This window comes from Hyperolius riggenbachi, chromosome 10 (assembly GCF_040937935.1).
Source record: "Hyperolius riggenbachi isolate aHypRig1 chromosome 10, aHypRig1.pri, whole genome shotgun sequence".
Taxonomy (NCBI): Eukaryota; Metazoa; Chordata; class Amphibia; order Anura; family Hyperoliidae; genus Hyperolius; species Hyperolius riggenbachi.
In genome coordinates, this window is record NC_090655.1 from 295,649,076 (window position 1) to 295,672,532 (window position 23,457).

Here is a 23,457-nt window from a genome sequence, read left to right on the forward strand (position 1 = left end):
TGGATCAGTGATCTCTGTACAGTGCTGTGGTATATGTCAGAGCTATATAAATGTATAATAATAGTGTGTGACTGTGGTGGGGACATTAGAGTGTAAGCTCCTCTGGTGCAGAGACTGATGGGAATGGATCAGTGATCTCTGTACAGCGCTGTGGAATATGTCAGAGCTATATAAATGTATAATAATAATAGTGTGTGACTGTGGTGAGGACATTAGAGTGTAGATTTTTATTAGAAAAATATTATTTACAATTATAATACAAATAAATAAATAAAATAATTTGATCAATTAATCTTACCAAATGTAACAAAAAACAAGATCAAAGAAACAAGAAAAAACAATCAATTCTGCATATATATGCACAAACAAAAGCAGGACTTCTATGTCCAAAAACAACAAAATCAACATAACATTATAATACAATATTAATCTGTTATGAAGACCTGAGCAGAAGAATGCTCAAACATACCACCGATTCAAACAACGAGACATGACTAAACAACACAGACCCAACACCTGAACGTATGCAACAAATAACAATAACCAACACCACACAATACCTGACATCACCTGACAACAATCATACAAAATAAATGCACCAACACTTACAATCAAACTACCACATATTCAGGAAAAGGGCAAGTGTACACATACGACGATAAATAATCAAAAAACCTGCACAAGACAAAAAAAAAAAAAAAAAAAAAAAAACCCTCATCTCCAATACAATAAGAATAAGCTGGAAGGAAAACACCTCCAGTATGTCTGCGGCCAGTCATTTACAAAAAATGTAGAAAAAGATTCAAAATCTAAGTAGTCTGTGATGAGAAATAGAAAGCTCACCCAGAAGAGACGTTAATAGGCTAAGGAGGCCTGATGTTCTGCCAGGCAAGAACCCAGGCACCTCTGCCCATCCTACGTCTCTCCAAGCACCGAATCCTAGAAACCTCACCCAGAATACTGTTCACCACCACCTGAACAGGGAGGAATTTCTGCCTAATGCAAAGCTGACACCGTGCTAACCATGTGTGATGTCTGACAGCTAAACTAACTAAATACAAAGTGCACAAATCAAAACCCTGGCGACGTTTGAATGCTCCGTATGCCCACTCAGCATAACTCAGATGCGCCAGGAAAGGAATACCTAGGCTCCCACCCACCTGTTTACATACTTCCACATTAAAGGGGCAGTGAAGTAAAAAGTGGTCCATGGACTCCTCAGCACCACCACACTCCTCACGAGGACATCCACGTGCTTCCACCTTTAGACATTTCACGTTACCCTTAACGTAAAGCTTGCCTTGAAAGGAGAGCCAAGCGATGTCCCACAATTTGTTGGGAATCCGCGGCGAATTAATGAGCCGCAAACCCTCCTCCAGATGCGTGCTTGGGCAATCTCTCAAGTACAGTGAGTCATGAAAGTATGAGTCTACCACCCGGACCGTGAGGGCACGCCTCCCGACCGATTTGATATCCTCCACAGTCAATCCCCACTGTCTTAGCTTTCTCAGACACGGGGCAACATAGGCCGGAAGATAGCCACGACGCGATGCCAAACTCTTCACTGGACCACTACTTTCCCAACTCGTGAGAGAAGTCCCAAACCAGTCACGAAAAATGCCTACCCAGTCAGGCGGGTTCTCTGAAAGCATGTTACCAAGATTATGTTTGATAAAAAGCAGAGAAAAGAAAACAATCGGGTTGACCATACCTAAGCCACCCTCCTGCCTGACTTTGTAGGTAATGTTTCTGCGCACAATGTTTAACCTGTTTTTCCAGAGCATCTGGAAAAACAGGTCGCATATCCTCGAATACAGGGATTGAGGCAAAATTGCAACATAGCTAACATATAACAGTATTGGTACCAGATGGCTCTTGATCAGATCAACCCTTTCTCTGAAGGTCAAATGCCAACCTTTCCAGCGAGCCACCTTAGCGCCGACATCATTTAGTCTACAAACCCAATTTTGATGGCCGTAATCACCAGGACTGAATTCGATGCCAAGGATCTTAATTTTCGGTTGGGGTACAGGAAAGGAGCCAGGAAGTACAAAGCTCTCTCCATCTTTTCCCATCCAGAAAATTTCACACTTGTCCTGATTGACCTGTGATCCTGATGCTTCTGAGCACCTGGCAATCTCCGAGACAACCACCTTTGCCTCCTCTGTCCCAGAGACTATCACAGTTACATCATCGGCATAGGCCACTACCTTGAAGGATGAGACACCAGGGATGCCCGCAGGAACTCCACTGAGCATGCTGTTCTCTAGCCTCCTCACGAAGGGGTCGATCGCAAACACGTACAGGAGGGAGCTCAAAGGGCAACCCTGACGGACACCAGAACTTACTTCAAAAGGTTTGCCAACCCAACCATTGACAAGCATGAAACTCTCTGCCCCTTTGTACAATGTACGGAGCCAATCAACAAAACCACCCTGTAGACCATAAACGCAAAGTAACTGCCACAGGTACTCATGGTTGACCCGATCAAAAGCCTTGGACTGGTCCAATGCCAGCAAGTACTTTCCCCAACCCTCAGCCCTGCACCGCTCCAAGACTTCCCGGACAGCTAACAACGCTGAGAAAGTGCCTTTACCCGGAACTGAGCAGTGCTGATGGCGAGAAAGCATACATGTTGCCTGAGTCAGACGCCAGAACAAAATTTTTGCCAAAATCTTCCTGTCGACGTTGAGAAGGCTGATGGGACGCCAATTCTCAATCATCTCGGGATCTTTACCTTTTGACAGAAGGATCACAGCCGATTGCCTCATGGACGATGGTAACACACCCTCAGCAAGGCAATGATTAAAAACATCTGCCAATTGAGGTGCCAGAAATGACTTGAAAGTCTTGTAAAATTCAGCCGTCAAGCCATCTGGACCAGGGGTCTTTTTAGGTGTAAGGCTATCAATAGCTCTTAGTACTTCCTCGGTAGTGATTACCTCTGTCAAATTTATGCCAGAAACATCAACATCATCGAGACCTGGTGTAGAGACCAGAAAATCTTTTATCCTTGCTTGATCAAGTGACTTTCTCCCAAGCAAATCAGCATAAAAACCTCTAGCAATGGACAGGATTCCTAGCCTGGACTTTGCTACAAATCCTGAACCATCTCTGAGACCAATGACCGTTTTAAGCGCTGCACCTTGTCTGCAGTTCTGGTAGGGATCAGGCGAGTGGTATTTGCCATAATCCCTTTCCAGACACAGAGAGGACAGCCGGTCATACTGCTGCTGCTTGAGTTGAGTCTTGACCTCAGAGATCTCCCCCTGATCTCCGCCTTCCGAAACAAGGACTTCAAGTCTTCTTCTCAGTCGTTGGTAAGCAACATATTTACCAACGTGTTTTTTCTTGGCTAGGTCCTTGAAGAGTCCAACAACCCGCTTTTTGACTACCTCCCACCACTCTGACCTGTTGCCAAAGCAGTCCAGGATGGTAACCTGCGCCTGAAAAAATTCCTCAACAGATTGTCTTATACTCTCCTCCAGCAATAGAGTCGAATTAAGTCTCCAGATACCCCTACCCCTGGGAGGAGCATCCGAAACATTCAAGTCCACCGACAGAATACAGTGATCAGAGAATTCTACCGCCTGTACCCTAGGGGACGAGGTAGCAAGACTCTCTGTAACAAAAAACCTGTCTATTCTACTCTGACTAGTACCTCTAGAAAAAGTGAACCCAGTGAGGTTTGGTGAATGTCGAACGTGAACATCCACCAAACCAGCCTCACTAACTATTCTATTTAATGAAATACTATCGCAACCCAGCCGAGTATTGGCACCTCTCCTGTCCATTGACCTGACAATGGTGTTAAAATCACCACCAAATACTACATGCCGGGTTGTAAAAAGGAAAGGCCTGATCGCTGTAAAAAGGCATTTCCTCTCCCATTTGGACTGGGGGCCATAGATGTTAATTAGCCTGAGGTCCTGCCCCTTCACAACGACGTCTAGGACCAGACATCTCCCCATTTCTATCTCAAACACTCGCCGGCAAGTTACTGAACCAGTTCTAAAAAGTACTGCCACACCGCTGTAAGGCTCAGCCGCAAGAGACCAATAACTCGGACCAGATCTCCAGTCCCTCTTGGCCAGGTGGATATCAGCCAAAGAGGTGAGCCTAGTCTCTTGCAAAAACAAAATGTCAGCATCAAAACGGCTGAGAAAAAATAAGGCTAACTCACGAGCTCTTACTGATTTTATGCTGGCAACATTAATGGTCGCCAGCTTTAGTGGTGGGAGAACAGCCATTTGAGTGTTAAAAATAGAATCCCTCCAACTTACTTCACAAAGGACAAAAAGAAATAAAAGAACACAAGACAGAGACAACATTAGGATGCATTCTTCTGCCCAGAGTCTGCTGTGTCCATGACCTCCTCAGAGGATGGATCTTCCTGCTCGTTTTGCAGAGTACTAAACCTGTTGGACAAATGGATGTCCTGTCTTTTAACAGTGGTCTCATACTGCTTCTGTAATCGCCTCTCCTTAAGGGTTTTAGGTTTATGTTTCTTCACATAACGAAGCCTATTTTCCAGATAAATCAGTTCATCTGGAGGTAGATCATCCCACTCAACCGACATCATCGGCTCTCTCTCTATTGAGGGAGGGACCACAGATGTCTCAGAAAGTAACATTGGGGAGGGGGGATTAGACAAAGGGACAGGGACGGGAGGTTCATCAGGAGGGACAGGAGGGAGGGCAGAAGGAGGAGGGATAACAGGAGGGGAAGGTGAGGGAGGAGTAGTAGGGGAAACAGTTGGAGAGGGAGAAGAAGGTTTGGGACTTTGCCCAGGTTTGGAAATTGACTGGGCCAGTGGCCCCTTACCATCTCTGGTAACTATAGCTTCCTTGGTCCCTTTTTCCCTTGGGCCCTTGCGCGACCCAGGATAAGGGGTATTAGCGGCTTTCCTTTTAGGACCTCCAGACTCAGGCGATTTTTGGGAGGGAGTACCCGCTCCCCCAGTCACATTCCCAGTACGACCTCTTCCCCTGGCCCTCTTCACTACATGCCACAGTTCCTCAGAGGCCTCCTCAGCGGGCGCTGTTTCAGAGGGGAGCACAGTAGTTGGGTTGACACTAGGTTCAGACACAGGATTCGACACATCAGGAGGGATGGCAGGGGAAACAGGCTGAGAGGTTTGCACAATAGGAAGGTTAAGGGCATACGACTGTACTCCCTCCTCTTCCATCTTTGCCAGCAAGGCCTCCTTCACCGTGGCAGGCAAGTTTTCCCAGGAGTTTGGGCACACACTATAGGGATGGCCAAAACTATGGCACAGATTACACTTGATATTTTTACAATCCTTTGCGTCATGCCCAAACTCCTGGCAAATACCACACCGGGGCTGCTTACAGCCATAGCTGTAGTGTCCCCTCCCCCCACAACGGTTGCAGACCCTGGGCTGACCTGGGTAGAAAACTGAAATTTTATCTCTTCCGATAAGGGCGGATCTGGGAACATGAGAATACACTCCATTTTCGTATCTCATTTTTATCGAGATTTCATATCCGCCCCACCAGATACCCAGGTCATCCAGGATCCTCTGGGGACGGGACACCACATCTACATAGTGAGAGAGCCAGAGGATAACGTCTTGTACTGGGATGGATTCATTGTATACTACGACGGTAGCCTTCCTCTCCAGGGGTTGCCGAGACACATACGATGCAACAAAGTTTTTCCACTCTGCTCTCCTTCTATCCTTCTCTTCCATAAAAAACTCTTGCCCCCCTGAAGTCAGAAAGCTAACGTCGTAGTACTCAGGGGGGTCACCAGGAGCAATGATCGCATAAATGTCCTGGGCCTTTACACCTGTGCCAAGGAGAAGGCGAACGAAGTCCTGCTTTCCCGGGATCCGGGATTCACCAATCCATTTCAAACGGACCACGTTCCTCCTCCCCCCCGACACAGGTGCATCCTCCCCCTGTACCAAGGGAGCGGGCACTCTCTTACCTCCAGCAACACTACCACCTGACCGACCGCTTGCTGCCTTTTGGGCATACGAAAAGGGTTTAGCCTGCGGCTTGGGTAGCACAGTAGGTGCTACAGTTTCCCCACTCCTGGTGACAGAGGCTAAACCAGAACTAGAAGAAATTGGTGTTTTTTTTACAGAAGGATGACACTCGCCCACTCCAGCAATGACCTCCATGAGGATTTCACTGCCTTTATCATCATAACAAAAAAGTACTTCGTTTCTAATCAGGAAACGCATACCACCTGCTCTGAAATCTGATTGAATACCTAGGCTGGAATCACCTAAGCCTATGGACTCAATCTTACTTAAATTAGACTCTTCCTCTATTTGAAAAAAATCAAGTACTTTACAATTTTTTTCCCCTAATATATACAATACATCAGGTTCTATGACATACCGCTTATTTCCTGCTACAAAATCACCTATCACCCTCGGCCCCAAAAGTTCTTTCTCAAAACGTTCTATTTCCCTGTTTTCTTCAACCTGTTGGGGCAATACCTTTTTGGCAGATGAGTTAGAACCCCCAGAAGGGACATCTGCCACCCCTAAAACCTCCTTTTCAAGACCAGCAGATACTGAAACAGAATCTCCATTGCCTGCCGTGCATGCAAGACCCGGGGCCAGTGCCAACCCATCCACCACCACAGTTTTAATGTCACCAAAAATGGTGTCCACAGTTTTTACTTTAATGTGGACAGTGGACTCAGCTGGCCCTGACCCCAGATCCCCAGCAGGCACGACAGGAGCCCCGACAGGACCCGGAATTGAAGACACAGGGTTATTAACACTATCAATAGACCTGGTTTCATTGTTATATTGGCAGCTAGCTGCTTTTCTTCAGCAGATGTCTCACTAGTTTGTGCAGCTGGGAGTGAGGACACAATAACCTCTGGCACATGTTTCTGCATAACAACATTACAATCCACACCAGTAGACAAATTAGCATTAACAGACAAAATTTGCTCACAGCCACCATTATCTTCAATGGATGTGGCAGAGTTCCCCCCTGGAGGTGCAGACACCTCAGAAGGGGTTAATGAAACATCCTCATCATGGCTGGTGACAGCTTTACTCACAGAAGCTCCATCACCAGCCTGCAGCTTCTCACCAGTCTGACTCAGCACTTTCCTATCAGCTCTGCTGGCTCCCACACGCAGGGATGCCGGGGATGCCTCAGAGTACAGAGCTCCAGTAGTGCTGACATCACTTCCTCTTTGCTTTCCCGCCAATCCCGGCCCTGCACCCTCTGCAGTAGACAGCTGTACAGTGCAGGGCTGGCTGCGAGCAGCATGCTTCTTCCTCATAGTGAGTTTAAGTTTACTTTTCCTCCTTTTTGCTGCTCTTGGCAGCGATGTACGTAAGTTTGTCTCTGTCTTTTCCTCCAGCAGGCCAGCATCAGCAGGTTCAGCAGACACAGCAGACACAGGCACATCATTCCCCAGCGCACCAGTACTACTAGGGACAGGCAATTCAGGCTGCATGCCCTCTCCCACCACATCGTCTCCAGCAGGCTCCTGGCTCACAGGGGATGCAGGGGCCACATCAGCAGACACAGGCACATCGCTCTCCACCACACCAGCATTCTTAGTATCCTCAGGCTGCATATCCTCCTCCATAGGATCAGTGTCAGCAGGCTCCTGACTCACAGGGGATGCAGGGGCCACATTAGGCACATTGCTCGTCACACCATCAACTCCACCGGCAGCCACATTAGGTGTAGGCACGTTAGACTGCAACACTTCCTTCTCCATAGCTTTCTCTGTACACACAGGGCTGCTCTGGGTTTGCACATCAGCACAGCCCCCCTCTCCGGCCACAGCCACACTCTGCTGGGGGGCTCTGAGCACAGCTGGCTCACCAGTACCCTCCACACCTTCCAGGGTCACCTCCATCTCCTCTACCTGCCCACACGGGGTCTCACTGGGATTACCCTCCACCCTTTCCGTGGGACTTACAGTTTGGGATGTCTCAGCTCTCACATCGGCTCCAAGTGTAGGTGTTGCTCTTCCCATAGCTGGCTTTGCTGCTTGCTGACGGAACCGAGCAGCATTACAGTAGGATTCACGGAAGGGTCCACCTTTCTCCTCCAGTTCTGACACCACTTTCCTCTGCTCATCTATTTTTCTTTGTAGCTCCGCAGTAACTGGGTCGGTTTGGAGGAATTCAGGTCTCCATCTCACTCCAAAGCGGTGTATCCGTTCTTTTAGTTGCAACTCCAGTTGATCATACAGGTGTGAATGATAACTCATTGCCTTATTCCAGGCCACCACATCCGCCACCACATCTCTGGAAGCTGCTTCTCGGATATTCCCCCCTGCCCCTAGGTAAGACAGGTCAGGGGGGGCATGAGCCCGCTGCTCCATTGCTGGAAGCAGCTGGCTAGTGTAGAGAGGGCCCCTGCAGGCCAAGGCCTAAGCAGGGACCTCAGGTGTCTCCAAGCCCAAAAACAAGCACAGAACTGGGCTAGGTATAAGCCGGTTATGCTGCTCTCTGGATCTCAACAGGAGCTCCCCACCGCACGTCTGCTCTGGTGCAGAGACTGATGGGAATGGATCAGTGATCTCTGTACAGCGCTTTAGGTTTTAGGGTTTATGTTTCTTCACATAACGAAGCCTATTTTCCAGATAAATCAGTTCATCTGGAGGTAGATCATCCCACTCAACCGACATCATCGGCTCTCTCTCTATTGAGGGAGGGACCACAGATGTCTCAGAAAGTAACATTGGGGAGGGGGGATTAGACAAAGGGACGGGGACGGGAGGTTCATCAGGAGGGACAGGAGGGAGGGCAGAAGGAGGAGGGATAACAGGAGGGGAAGGTGAGGGAGGAGTAGTAGGGGAAGCAGTTGGAGAGGGAGAAGAAGGTTTGGGACTTGGCCCAGGTTTTGAAATTGACTGGGCCAGTGGCCCCTTACCATCTCTGGTAACTATAGCTTCCTTGGTCCCTTTTTCCCTTGGGCCCTTGTGAGACCCAGGATAAGGGGTATTAGCGGCTTTCCTTTTAGGACCTCCAGACTCGGGCGATTTTTGGGAGGGAGTACCCGCTCCCCCAGTCACATTCCCAGTACGACCTCTTCCCCTGGCCCTCTTCACTACATGCCACAGTTCTTCAGAGGCCTCCTCAGCGGGCGCTGTTTCAGAGGGGAGCACAGTCGTTGGGTTGACACTAGGTTCAGACACAGGATTCGACACATCAGGAGGGGTGGCAGGGGAAACAGACTGAGAGGTTTGCACAATAGGAAGGTTAAGGGCATACGACTGTACTCCCTCCTCTTCCATCTTTGCCAACAAGGCCTCCTTCACTGTGGCAGGCAAGTTTTCCCAGGAGTTTGGGCACACACTATAGGGATGGCCAAAACTATGGCACAAATTACACTTGATATTTTTACAATCCTTTACGTCATGCCCAAACTCCTGGCAAAGACCACACCGGGGCTGCTTACAGCCATAGCTGTAGTGTCCCCTCCCCCCACAACGGTTGCAGACCCTGGGCTGACCTGGGTAGAAAACTGAAATTTTATCTCTTCCGATAAGGGCGGATCTCGGGACATGAGAATACACTCCATTTTCGTATCTCATTTTTATCGAGATTTCATATCCGCCCCACCAGATACCCAGGTCATTCAGGATCCTCTGGGACGGGACACCACATCTACATAATGAGAGAGCCAGAGGATAACGTCTTGTACTGGGATGGATTCATTGTATACTACGACGGTAGCCCTCCTCTCCAGGGGTTGCCGAGACACATACGATGCAACAAAGTTCTTCCACTCTGCTCTCCTTCTATCCTTCTCTTCCATAAAAAACTCTTGCCCCCCTGAAGTCAGAAAGCTAACGTCGTAGTACTCAGGGGGTTCACCAGGAGCAATAATCGCATAAATGTCCTGGGCCTTTACACCCGTGCCAAGGAGAAGGCGAACAAAGTCCTGCTTTCCGGGGATCCGGGATTCACCAATCCATTTCAAACAGACCACGTTCCTCCTCCCCCCTGACACAGGTGCATCCTCCCCGTCCCAAGGGAGCAGGCACTCTCTTACCTCCAGCAACACTACCACCTGACCGACCGCTTGCTGCCTTTTGGGCATACGAAAAGGGTTTAACCTGCGGCTTGGGTAGCACAGTAGGCGCTACAGCTTCCCCACTCCTGGTGAAAGAGGCCAAACCCGAAACAGAAGAAGAAGCTGAGGCCCTTTTTTACAGAAGGATGACACTCACCCACCCCAGTAATAACCTCCATAATAATAACACTGCCTTTATTATCATAACAAAAGAGGACCTCATTCCTAATTAGGAATCTTAAGTTACCTACTCTGAAATCTGATTGGATACCTAAGTTAGAATCACCTAAACCTACTGAAGTTATTTTACCTAAATTGACGTCATCAGGTAGTGAAAAAAATCAATCGTTTTGCAGGTTTTTGCATCTAGTATATACAGAACTTCAGGATCAAAAACGTAACGCTTGCTACCAGCCACGAAATCCACAATTATTTTTTCTCGTTGAAAATCTGTATTTTCCTCACCATGTTGGGGTGATAATGTTTTATCAGATGAATCAGTGGCCTCGAGAGGAAGACCCGATTTTCCCAACACCACACCCACAGACATCAAAACATCTCCATCATTACCAGCCGTACCAGCAGAGTCAGGGACCAGTGCTGACTTTTTTACGACCACTGTCGCTACATCACCAAAAATGGTGTCTATTGTTTTAACTTCAAGATTTACAGCAATGGTGGCCGAATCTGACCCCTGGCTGATACCGGATCCCTCAAAAGGGTCAACATCTGCATTCATGTTTACTGGCTGCACATTATCATCAGGAGTACCATTAACTATAACCTCAGAACAATGACCAACAGGCTGTGCTATTTGCATTGTAGATAAAGCAACAGGGGTCCCATTTACACTCATGGCTGTGGGTTGCCTAGCAACCTGCACAGCTAATGTGCTATCATCATTATTGTCTGGAGTCATACCAGTCATATTGTCAGCAGGGGGAGGCACAGCGCTGCCATTCATTTCCATTTTTGAATCCTTGTGGCCTGCAGAAAGTTCCAGCTCACCTCTGCTGCCAGGCTCACAGGATTCCTCTCTCTGCGTTGGTTCAGCGCTGCTGCCAGTTCCCAGGGATTCCCCACTGCAAGGAACAGGAGCTCTGACTGTGGGGATGCCGGTGACATCACTTCCTGTGACGTCACGGTTTTCGCCGGCCACTCCCTAGTCAGTCCATTCTCGGCAGTACACAGCTCCAGCTGTGGAGCGCAGGGCTGGCTACGGCCGGGCTGAATGTTTCTTCCGCATAGTAAGTTTCAGTTTAGGTTTTCTTCTCTTTGCTGCTCTTGGCAGCGATCTGCGGACATTCACACCTGATTCTTCCTCCTCCAGGCCAACATCAGTAAACTCCTGTTTATCAGGGGACACAGGGGGTGCACTAGGAAACAAGGGAACACCACTCTCAGCAATTCCAGCAGCCATGCCAGGCACTTCAGGCTGCATATCCTTCTCCACCATGTCAGCACCAGCAGGTCCTTGACACGCAGGGGATGCAGGGGGTATATTAGACGACAGAGGCACATCACTCTCCACCACACCAGCACCTTCGTTAGCCTCATCACTTATAGGTATATTAGGCTGTCTTTCACCATCAACTCCACCAGCAGCTACATTAGTCTGTATCTCCTCCATAGCTTTCTCTGTACACACAGGGCTGCTCTGGTTATGCACATCAGCACAGCCCCCCTCTCCAGCCACAGCCACACTCTGCTGGGGGGCTCTGAGCACAGCTGGCTCACCAGTACCCTCCACACCTTCCAGGGTCACCTCCATCTCCTCTACCTGCCCACACGGGGTCTCACTGGGATTACCCTCCACCCTTTCCGCGGGACTTACGCTTTGGGATGTCTCAGCTCTCACATCGGCTCCAGGTGTAGGTGTTGCTCTTCCCATAGCTGGTTTTGCTGCTTGCTGACGGAACCGAGCAGCATTACAGTAGGATTCACGGAAGGGTCCACCTTTCTCCTCCAGTTCTGACACCACTTTCCTCTGCTCATCTACTTTTCTTTGTAGTTCCGCAGTAACTGGGTCGGTTTGGAGGAATTCAGGTCTCCATCTCACTCCAAAGCGGTGTATCCGTTCTTTTAGTTGCAACTCCAGTTGGTCATACAAGTGTGAATGATAACTCATTGCCTTATTCCAGGCCACCACATCCGCCACCACATCTCTGGAAGCTGCTTCTCGGATATTCCCCCCTGCCCCTAGGTAAGACAGGTCAGGGGGGGCATGAGCCAGCTGCTCCATTGCTGGAAGCAGCTGGCTAGTGTAGAGAGGGCCCCTGCAGGCCAAGGCCTAAGCAGGGACCTCAGGTGTCTCCAAGCCCAAAAACAAGCACAGAACTGGGCTAGGTATTAGCCGGTTATGCTGCTCTCTGGATCTCAACAGGAGCTCCCCACCACACGTCTGCTCTGGTGCAGAGACTGATGGGAATGGATCAGTGATCTCTGTACAGCGCTGTGGTATATGTCAGAGCTATATAAATGTATAATAATAGTGTATGACTGTGGTGAGGACATTAGAGTGTAAGCTCCTCTGGTGCAGAGACTGATGGGAATGGATCAGTGAGCTCTGTACAGTGCTGTGGTATATGTCAGAGCTATATAATGTATAGTAATAGTGTGTGACTGTGGTGAGGACATTAGAGTGTAAGCTCCTCTGGTGCAGAGACTGATGGGAATGGATCAGTGATCTCTGTACAGTGCTGTGGAATATGTCAGAGCTATATAAATGTATAATAATAATAGTGTGTGACTGTGGTGAGGACATTAGAGTGTAAGCTCCTCTGGTGCAGAGACTGATGGGAATGGATCAGTGACCTCTGTACAGCACTGTGGAATATGTCAGAGCTATATAAATGTATAATAATAATAGTGTGTGACTGTGGTGAGGACATTAGAGTGAAAGCTCCTCTGGTGCAGAGACTGATGGGAATGGATCAGTGATCTCTGTACAGCGCTGTGGTATATGTCAGAGCTACTGGCAGAAGTGAAGCATGACATAATACAGTAAAGCGATGTATAATATGCTCACCAAAGTATCGGATTCTGGTCTTCTCTAGTGATGTCTGTACAGCCTGTGGGTGAGGACAGATTGTATCATGTGGAGATCCATAGATAGACAGATAGGAAGGATCGAGCTGCCCATACACACATCAATTCTCCCATTCCAGGCAGATTGCACTACTCTGATAGAACATAGACACAATAGGGCAACCCCAAACAGTAACCTTACTGCCCCCGCGCCCAACACTAACCTTACTGCCCCACGCCCCATACTAACCTTACTGCCCCCCCAACACTAACCTTACTGCCACTAACCTTACTGCCCCCTCAACACTAACCTTACTGCCCCCCCAACACCAACCTTACTGCTCCCCCAACACTAACCTTACTGCCCCCCCCCAACACTAACCTTACTGCCACTAACCTTACTGTCCCCTCAACACTAACCTTACTGCCCCCCCAACACTAACCTTACTGCTTCCCCAACACTAACCTTACTGCTTCCCCAACACTAACCTTACTGCTCCCCCAACACTAACCTTACTGCTCCCCAACACTAACCTTACTGCCTCCCCAACACTAACCTTACTGCCCCCCCAACAGTAACCTTACTGCTCCCCCAACTAACCTTACTGCCCCCCCAACAGTAACCTTACTGCCCCCCAAAAAGGCAGGTGGGGAGACTTTCCTGACCCCACTCAGGAATAAGAAGTCGCTCTCTGTAGATGAGAAAAAGGGGGTTCAACCCTCCACCCAGGGTGGACTCCATATTATGCAGGAGAACAGAGGCGCCAAAAGGATAAAAGGAAGCTAAATGAGCTTAAAAACCAAATTCTTGGTAAATAGAGGAGGTAGTGGTGGACTTACCTCCTCCAGGTAGACACACAACCACTGTAGTTAAGACATGTAAGGAGGAGAGAGGCAAGGTGAAGCCAGCACTGCGATTCAAAATTTTTAATGGAGTAATGGATTGTAAAAAGCACTTACAGTCAGCATTCGGTCGGATGCAATGCGGATGTGGTGGGCGCCAGGTCTAGATCCCCCTGCGGACGTCCGTTTCGCGCGTCTAGCGCTTGTTCACCGCAATGGGGAAGAGATGGGGGCGGACTGTTTCAGCGTGGATGAAATACCCACGCTACGGCGGCACTTCCGCCTACGTCAGCCAGTCACGCCCCCCTGTCTCCATGGCAGCCAACGACGCCCGCTTGCCCCGTGTAGAGGACGTGAAGCGTCCTTGTAACTAAGTGGGTGGAGGTATGGGAAGGCGGGGCACATCGCCGGGCTAATCAGCGCCCAGCTCCAAAGTGTAAACATGAGCACATTAGATAAGTATGTACGCTAAGAGCCTACTGTATTAGAGGCTAAAGAACTTAGGAGCACGGGCAGTGACGGCGCGGACCAGCGTCCCGACACCCAGGCAACCAATCACCAGTAAGCATTGCACATAGAAACAATTAAAAACAAACTCAAGCTGGGAGAGGGAGAGGAGAGAGAGGCCAGAGAGGAGATGGCCAAAGACGGCCCACCATCAGAGCAGGTGTGGGAATACAGAAGAGAGAAGGGTGGTAGAGTCATGGGATAACTGCAGAGGAATGCAGTGAGGAACAGGTATGAGATCTGACATGCCGGAAGGAACCCATGTAAGCACACATGCGTGTGCAGCAAAAACGCTGTATATATACAGCCGCACAGGCATGTGTGAAGGAGAGAGGGGGTAAAGTATTAAAGGGAAACTAGAGGTCCCAGAAGCCATCATGCACAGGCACCCTAGAGGACGCAGATATAATATCTCCCAGATGTGCCTGGCTCTTCTACTGACCACATATGCTATTGCTCCGTTGTTATTGCCTGATGAAGCGGGATCAAACCTGTGAAACGCGTTGCATATTTGGAGTTTATAAATAAAATATATTGACTGTCTTTACTACAGTCGTTGTGTGTCTACTTGGAGGAGGTAAGTCCACCACTACCTCCTCTATTTACCAAGAATTTGGTTTTTAAGCTCATTTAGCTTCCTTTTATCCTTTTGGCGCCTCTGTTCTCCTGCATAATACTGTAAGACAGGGAGGAGTATACTGGGGGCAGGGCAGGGGGAGGAGCATACTGTAAGGCAGGGAGGAGTATACTGGGGGCAGGGCAGGGGGAGGAGTATACTGTAAGGCAGGGAGGAGTATCCAAATTCAAGTACTGTAAGGCAGGGAGGAGTATACTGGGGGCAGGTCAGGGGGAGGAGCATACTGTAAGGCAGGGAGGAGTATACTGGGGGCAGGGCAGGAGTATACTGTAAGGCAGGGGAGAGTATACTGGGGCAGGAGGAGGAGCATACTGTAAGGCAGGGAGGAGTATACTGGGGGCAGGGCAGGGGGAGGAGCATACTGTAAGGCAGGGAGGAGTATTCAAATTCAAGTACTGTAAGGCAGGGAGGAGTATACTGGGGGCAGGGCAGGGGGTCGAGCATACTGTAAGGTAGGGAGGAGTATACTGGGGCGGGGCAGGGCAGGGGGAGGAGTATACTGTAAGGCAGGGAGGAGTATACTGGGGGCAGGAGGAGGAGCATACTGTAAGGCAGGGAGGAGTATCCAAATTCAAGTACTGTAAGGCAGGGAAGAGTATAATTGGGGCAGGGCAGGGGGAGGAGCATACTGTAAGGCAGGGAGGAGTATACTGGGGGCAGGAGGAGGAGCATACTGTAAGGCAGGGAGGAGTATCCAAATTCAAGTACTGTAAGGCAGGGAGGAGTATACTGGGGGCAGGGCAGGAGTATACTGTAAGGAAAGGAGGAGTATACTGGGGGCAGGAGCATACTGTAAGGCAGGGAGGAGTATACTGGGGGCAGGGCAGGGGGAGGAGCATACTGTAAGGCAGGGAGGAGTATACTGGGGGCAGGAGGAGGAGCATACTGTAAGGTAGGGAGGAGTATACTGGGGCAGGGCAGGAGTATACTGTAAGGAAGGGAGGAGTATACTGGGGGCAGGAGCATACTGTAAGGCAGGGAGGAGTATACTGGGGGCAGGGCAGGGGGAGGAGCATACTGTAAGGCAGGGAGGAGTATACTGGGGGCAGGAGGAGGAGCATACTGTAAGGCAGGAAGGAGTATACTGGGGGCAGGTCAGGGGAGGAGCATACTGTAAGGCAGGGAGGAGTATCCAAATTCAAGTACTGTAAGGCAGGGAGGAGTATACTGGGGGCAGGGTAGGGGGTGGAGCATACTGTAAGGCAGGGAGGAGTATACTGGGGGCAGGGGGAGGAGCATACTGTAAGGCAGGGAGGAGTATACTGGGGGCAGGGGGAGAAGCATACTGTAAGGCAGGGAGGAGTATACTGGGGCAGGGGGAGGAGCATACTGTAAGGCAGGGAGGAGTATACTGGGGGCAGGTCAGGGGGAGGAGCATACTGTAAGGCAGGGAGGAGTGTCCAAATTCAAGTACTGTAAGGCAGGGAGGAGTATACTGGGGGCAGGGTAGGGGGTGGAGCATACTGTAAGGCAGGGAGGAGTATACTGGGGGCAGGGGGAGGAGCATACTGTAAGACAGGGAGGAGTATACTGGGGGCAGGGGGAGGAGCATACTGTAAGGCAGGGAGGAGTATACTGGGGCAGGGGGAGGAGCATACTGTAAGGCAGGGAGGAGTATACTGGGGGCAGGTCAGGGGGAGGAGCATACTGTAAGGCAGGGAGGAGTGTCCAAATTCAAGTACTGTAAGGCAGGGAGGACTATACTGGGGGCAGGGCAGGGGGAGGAGCATACTGTAAGGCAGGGAGGAGTATACTGGGGCAGGGCGAGGAGCATACTGTAAGGCAGGGAGGAGTATACTGGGGGCAGGAGGAGGAGCATACTGTAAGGCAGGGAGGAGTATACTGGGGGCAGGGCAGGGGGAGGAGCATACTGTAAGGCAGGGAGGAGTATCCAAATTCAAGTACTGTAAGGCAGGGAGGAGTATACTGGGGGCAGGGTAGGGGGTGGAGCATACTGTAAGGCAGGGAGGAGTATACTGGGGGCAGGGGGAGGAGCATACTGTAAGACAGGGAGGAGTATACTGGGGGCAGGGGGAGGAGCATACTGTAAGGCAGGGAGGAGTATACTGGGGCAGGGGGAGGAGCAAACTGTAAGGCAGGGAGAAGTATACTGGGGGCAGGTCAGGGAGAGGAGCATACTGTAAGGCAGGGAGGAGTGTCCAAATTCAAGTACTGTAAGGCAGGGAGGAGTATACTGGGGGCAGGGCAGGGGGAGGAGCATACTGTAAGGCAGGGAGGAGTATACTGGGGGCAGGGGGAGAAGCATACTGTAAGGCAGGAAGGAGTATACTGGGGGCAGGGGGAGGAGCATACTGTAAGGCAGGGAGGAGTATACTGGGGCAGGGCAGGGGGAGGAGCATACCTTAAGGCAGGGAGGAGTATACTGGGGGCAGGGGGAGGAGCATACTGTAAGGCAGGGAGGAGTATACTGGGGGCAGGAGGAGGAGCATACTGTAAGGCAGGGAGGAGTATACTAGGGGCAGGTCACTGGGAGGAGCATACTGTAAGGCAGGGAGGAGTATCCAAATTCAAGTACTGTAAGGCAGGGAGGAGTATACTTGGGCAGGGCAGGTGGAGGAGCATACTGTAAGGCACGGAGGAGTATACTGGGGGCAGGGGGAGGAGCATACTGTAAGGCAGGGAGGAGTATACTGGGGGCAGGGGGAGGAGCATACTGTAAGGCAGGGAGGAGTTATACTGGGGGCAGGAGGAGGAGCATACTGTAAGGCAGGGAGGAGTATACTGGGGGCAGGAGCAGTACTGTAAGGCAGGGAGGAGTATCCAAATTCAAGTACTGTAAGTGCAGGGAGGAGTATACTGGGGGCAGGGGCAGGGGGAGGAGCATACTGTAAGGCAGGGAGGAGTATCCAAATTCAAGTACTGTAAGGCAGGAGGAGTATACTAGGGGGTAGTCAGGGGGAGGAGCATACTGTAAGGCAGGAGAAGTATCCAAATTCAAGTACTGTAAGGCAGGGAGGAGTATACTTGGGCAGGCAGGGGGAGGAGCATACTGTAAGGCAGGGAGGAGTACACTGGGGACAGGAGGAGGAGCATACTGTAAGGCAGGGAGGAGTATACTGGGGGCAGGGGGAGGAGCATACTGTAAGGCAGGGAGGAGTATACTGGGGGCAGGAGGAGGAGCATACTGTAAGGCAGGGAGGAGTATACTGGGGGCAGGTCAGGGGGAGGAGCATACTGTAAGGCAGGGAGGAGTATCCAAATTCAAGTACTGTAAGGCAGGGAGGAGTATACTTGGGCAGGGCAGGGGGAGGAGCATACTGTAAGGCAGGGAGGAGTATACTGGGGGCAGGGCAGGGGGAGGAGTATACTGTAAGGCAGGGAGGAGTATATTAGGGGCAGGTCAGGGGGAGGAGCATACTGTAAGGCAGGGAGGAGTATACTGGGGGCAGGTCAGGGGGAGGAGCATACTGTAAGGCAGGGAGGAGTATACTGGGGGCAGGGGGAGGAGCATACTGTAAGGCAGGGAGGAGTATACTAGGGGCAGGTCAGGGGGAGGAGCATACTGTAAGGCAGGGAGGAGTATACTGGGGGCAGGAGGAGGAGCATACTGTAAGGCAGGGAGGAGTATACTAGGGGCAGGTCAGGGGGAGGAGCATACTGTAAGGCAGGGAGGAGTATACTGGGGGCAGGAGGAGGAGCATACTGTAAGGCAGGGAGGAGTATACTAGGGGCAGGTCAGGGGGAGGAGCATACTGTAAGGCAGGGAGGAGTATACTGGGGGCAGGAGGAGGAGCATACTGTAAGGCAGGGAGGAGTATACTGGGGGCAGGGGGAGGAGCATACTGTAAGGCAGGGAGGAGTATACTAGGGGCAGGTCAGGGGGAGGAGCATACTGTAAGGCAGGGAGGAGTATACTGGGGGCAGGAGGAGGAGCATACTGTAAGGCAGGGAGGAGTATACTAGGGGCAGGTCAGGGGGAGGAGCATACTGTAAGGCAGGGAGGAGTATACTGGGGGCAGGAGGAGGAGCATACTGTAAGGCAGGGAGGAGTATACTAGGGGCAGGTCAGGGGGAGGAGCATACTGTAAGGCAGGGAGGAGTATACTGGGGGCAGGAGGAGGAGCATACTGTAAGGCAGGGAGGAGTATACTGGGGGCAGGGGGAGGAGCATACTGTAAGGCAGGGAGGAGTATACTAGGGGCAGGTCAGGGGAAGGAGCATACTGTAAGGCAGGGAGGAGTATACTGGGGGCAGGAGGAGGAGCATACTGTAAGGCAGGGAGGAGTATACTGGGGGCAGGGGGAGGAGCATACTGTAAGGCAGGGAGGAGTATACTGGGGGCAGGTCAGGGGAGGAGCATACTGGGGGCAGGGCAGGGAGCATACTGGGCTGGGCAGGGGGAGGAGCATATTGGGCTGGGCAGGGGGAGGAGCATGCTGGGCTGGGCAGTGGGAGGGGCATGCTGGGCAGGGGACGCCGCACATCCTCTCTCGCTCTCTGTAATCGGCTCACATATCGCGCTCGCTGTTATTCCTCACTAGCAGCTCCTCACCTGTCCAGCCGCCATCTTCTCTCCCCCGGAAGTCTTTCCACAGCTTCCGGTAATCGGTTGACCTTTGGTTGCGATCCACGTGACGTCACTTGTATGGTAACGTCGCGCGGCAGGGCACGTCACAGGGGGCGGTCCCTGTATTTGGCATCCAGCGTGATTCAGAGCGAAGCGCTTCCGTGGCAACAAGCCCCGCCCTGTGCCACGCCCCCTCCGCCTGATACTCCGCGCGTCACATAATGCTGGATCCGAAAATGTGGAGAGATGCAGCCGCCAGGGGGAGCCGGAGAGATGTCAGAATGGGCAGCCCCACAGATTTTGCAGCTCTGTTGGTTTTGCGCATGCGGCTGTGGGACGTGCGTGCGACGTCATCCTCCAACGCTGCAATTGAATTCTCTTACAGGGTAGTGTAACTCGAAGTAGAGATGGGAAGTTCGGATCTTTTCAATGATCCGGATGATTCGAATCGGATCATTGAAGAGATCCGGATCTTTGATCTGCATCTCGGATCATTTTACTACAGGAAGCATTCAGGGGTGAAATGACTAGCAGGACAGGTCTTTCCCTGCGGTGGACAGAGAAGGGGAGAAGATGGACAGAGGGCAGGGAGTGGACAGAGATGGGAGGAGGGACGAGCAGAGAGCAGAAATGTTTGTTTGCACACAATACCCACATGCTGCAATCATATGTAGGGTTGCCAGGTCGGCTGATGGAGAAAACCGGACAGGGGGTGGAGTTAGGGGCGGAGTCAGAAGCGCACTTTTATGTAGAGTGGGGCTAAGCAATGGGCTTTTTAAAAAATGTTTTTTACAGTATTTATATCGCACTGACATCTTCTGCAGCACATTACAGAGTACATAGCCATGTCACTAACTGTCCTCACCAGTACATGCACATAAGAGACCACTTTTCACCAGTAAATGCACATAATAAGAGACCGCTTTTCACCAGTAAATGCACATAATAAGAGACAGAGCAGAAAACTATTACAAAACTGGAAAACTATGCAAATAATGCAATGCATTTATGGCGTTTTTGCACAGTGAAGTGGTCGATTTCTTGCGGGAAGTTTTAAAATTTATTTTTTTTTTTCCCACCAAAATTTTTTATTGAGAACAATAAAGTGGACATACATAGGCATAAAGTTAAAATATAAATCTGCGCATACATGTATGTACACATTTTGAGCAAATATAACAGTATAAATAGCGTTGTACAATAGTATGAATTCAAGTGTAAAGTATAGTAAGCAGCGGGCTCAGGCGAGATTGAATGAGATTGAAAGTCACGCCTGGACTATACGGAGGGGAGATAGAGCGGAGCCAATGCACACAAAGAGCGGAAATACAACCAGAGAATTATGGGTCACTCACTCACCATATCTCCAGACTCCTGACCTTACCTTGCTTCCTTCGCAGATGCAGAATCGCATTGCAAATGACGTGAGTGACGCACGTCATGCATGCGTTGGCAACGCAGCGTTGGCGTTGCCGTGGCAACGTCGGGAAGCGCGGGCTCGGGGGCGGTATTTAAGCTGGCGTAACTTACGCCGCGTAAGCTGGCTGGCTGTGCCTTTGACTGACAGCCAGGCAGCGAATCAGCGGTCACGCAGCGCTGGCGGACGGGTGGCGGCAAGTGGCAAAAGGCATAAAACCGGACATCTTAATTGTCCGGTTTAACATGCCTTTTTGGACAGGACACAGTGGCCTAAAACCGGACACCTGGCAACCCTAATCATATGCTTTACATACATTTCACCTACATGTTCATCTGTATACCTTGAATGGAAACGTCACACAGTGAAAGAAAGCATTCCCAGAAGATAAGTGCAGCTGTTTAGAGCGAGTGCAGGAGGTTCATATTGCACAGCAATCACACTGTCTGCAAAGTTACTGAGCTGTGCTGAGCCAAAAGTTTCCAATGTGATCACTGTGCACAACTACGGAACAGCCAGCCTGTAATGAGCAGCACATTATAGCCAGTATGTGTGCTCTACACATATCTGGCAGTGGCACCCATGTCCCCTCTACCTGTCCCTGCAAGGCTGGCTCCCCTGAGTCCCCTCCAACAGAGCGATCCATCTCTGCTCTGCTTCCAGGACCCCGCTGCCCGCTGAGAGGGGGCGTGTTGCTCCTGGCCCCGCCCCTTTTGCGATCCGAATCACTCATTTTGATGATTTGGATGATCGACTCATAAAATAGATTCGGATCAAAGATCCGAATCGTTCATGATCCGAACAACACTAACTCGAAGGCAATACAAGCCTAGAACAAAATCGGGACCCCACTGCCTCTCTAATTCAATGGCAATTAATAATGAAAAGTCTCTGAAACACTTTCCTACCTTCTATAGGATGATAGGGAGGATATCAGGGATGGCTTTAGGAGGTCAGTATGCTAATGACAGCGGTGGTGGGCGGAGGCAGCTGCAACGTTTATACACAATTCAGCTGCATAAAAACGGGCATGCGCTTTTAATTGTGGCGTGTACTGAAGACGTGTAGCCCGGTGCTCCAGTACGCGATGACGTTTCTCCTCCAGCGTGCAGGGCTGCAATTTCTGACATTCTTTGCTTGTGGGAGAGCAGTGGCGTAGCTACAAACCTCTGGGCCCCGATGCGGAATCTGGATGTGGGCCCCCCCCCCCCCCCCCCCCCCCCCCCCCCCCCCAGTATAGTTGCCCCCGGTATAGGTTAGCCAGGTAGGTGCCTCCAGCATAGGTAGCCAGTATAGTTGCCCCCAGTTAGGTTAGATAGGCAGGCGCCGCCAGTACAGGTTAGCTAGGTGGGTGCCTCTAATATAGGTAGCCAGAATAGTTGCCCCCAGCATAGGTTAGATAGGTAGGTGCCCCCAGTATAGGTTAGTTAGGTAGGTGCCTCCAATATAGGTAGCCAGTATAGTTGCCACCTGTATAGGCTAGCTAGGTGCCCCGAATACAGGTTAGACAATTAAGTGCCCCCAGGTTAGATAGGTAGGTGCCCCCCCAGTATAGGTTAGATTAGGTAGCTGCCCCCCAGTATAGGTTAGATGAGGTAGGTGCCCCCCAGGATAGGTTAGGTAGCTGCCCCCCAGGATAGATTAGGTAGCTTTCCCCCAGGATAGGTTAGGTAGGTAGCTGGCCCCCCAGGATAGGTTAGGTAGGTAGCTGGCCCCCCCAGGATAGGTTAGGTAGGTAGCTGGCCCCCAGGATAGGTTAGAGTAGGTAGCTGCCCCCCCAGGATAGGTTAGGTAGGTAGCTGGCCCCCCAGGATAGGTTAGGTAGGTAGCTGGCCCCCCAGGATAGGTTAGGTAGGTAGCTGGCCCCCCAGGATAGGTTAGGTAGGTAGCTGGCCCCCCAGGATAGGTTAGGTAGGTAGCTGGCCCCCCAGGATAGGTTAGAGTAGGTAGCTGCCCCCCCGGATAGGCACGGAAGCGCTGTAGGCGGAACTCACCTCCGTCCCTGCGCCGCTGGTCTCCTCCCGCTCTGTATAGATGTTGTTACACACTGCTTCCTGTTTAGCCGGAAGCAGTGTGTAACAGCAGATCTATGCAGAGCGGGAGGAGACCAGCGGCGCTTGGAACGCAGGCAGGTGAGTTCTGCCTACAGCGCTTCCGTGCGCTGCGCACTCTGCATCTGAGGGGGAGGGGGGGGGGCCCGGGGAGAGGTCGGACTGCCCTCCCCACGGCTGCAGCTCCCCCCCTCCCAATAACGCAGGCAGGGATCCCATCTCCGAGTCCAAACGGACATGGGCCCCCCGGGCCCCTCCCCCGCCTCTTCAGGAGCCGGGCCCGGTCGCCGAGGCGACCGTTGCGACCACAGGCCCTACGCCCCTGTGGGAGAGCTAGCGGGCACTCGGGCAAAGCTGTGTTGGCTGGCACTAAACACCCAGTAAACCATGTGCTCAAGACCCAAAAGATGAAA

General features: G+C 51.1%; 1 protein-coding gene across 5 annotated transcripts in view; it reads right to left on the reverse strand.

Annotated features, from left to right (window-relative positions):
• LOC137535624 (oocyte zinc finger protein XlCOF6-like) overlaps window positions 1–19,760 on the reverse strand; it is a 35,462-nt gene extending 15,702 nt beyond the window's left edge. For all 5 annotated transcript variants that reach the window (XR_011024417.1, XR_011024420.1, XR_011024419.1 and 2 more), the window contains exons 1-2: window positions 19,562–19,760; window positions 13,063–13,105 (exon numbers count right to left, since the gene is read on the reverse strand). Coding sequence is in view for 1 of the 5 variants with exons in the window: in XM_068257483.1 (XP_068113584.1) it covers window positions 13,063–13,105; window positions 19,562–19,576 (58 nt within the window). In the remaining 4 variants the exon portion in view is untranslated. The remainder of the gene's footprint in view (window positions 1–13,062; window positions 13,106–19,561) is intronic.
• Window positions 19,761–23,457: the final 3,697 nt, after the last annotated feature.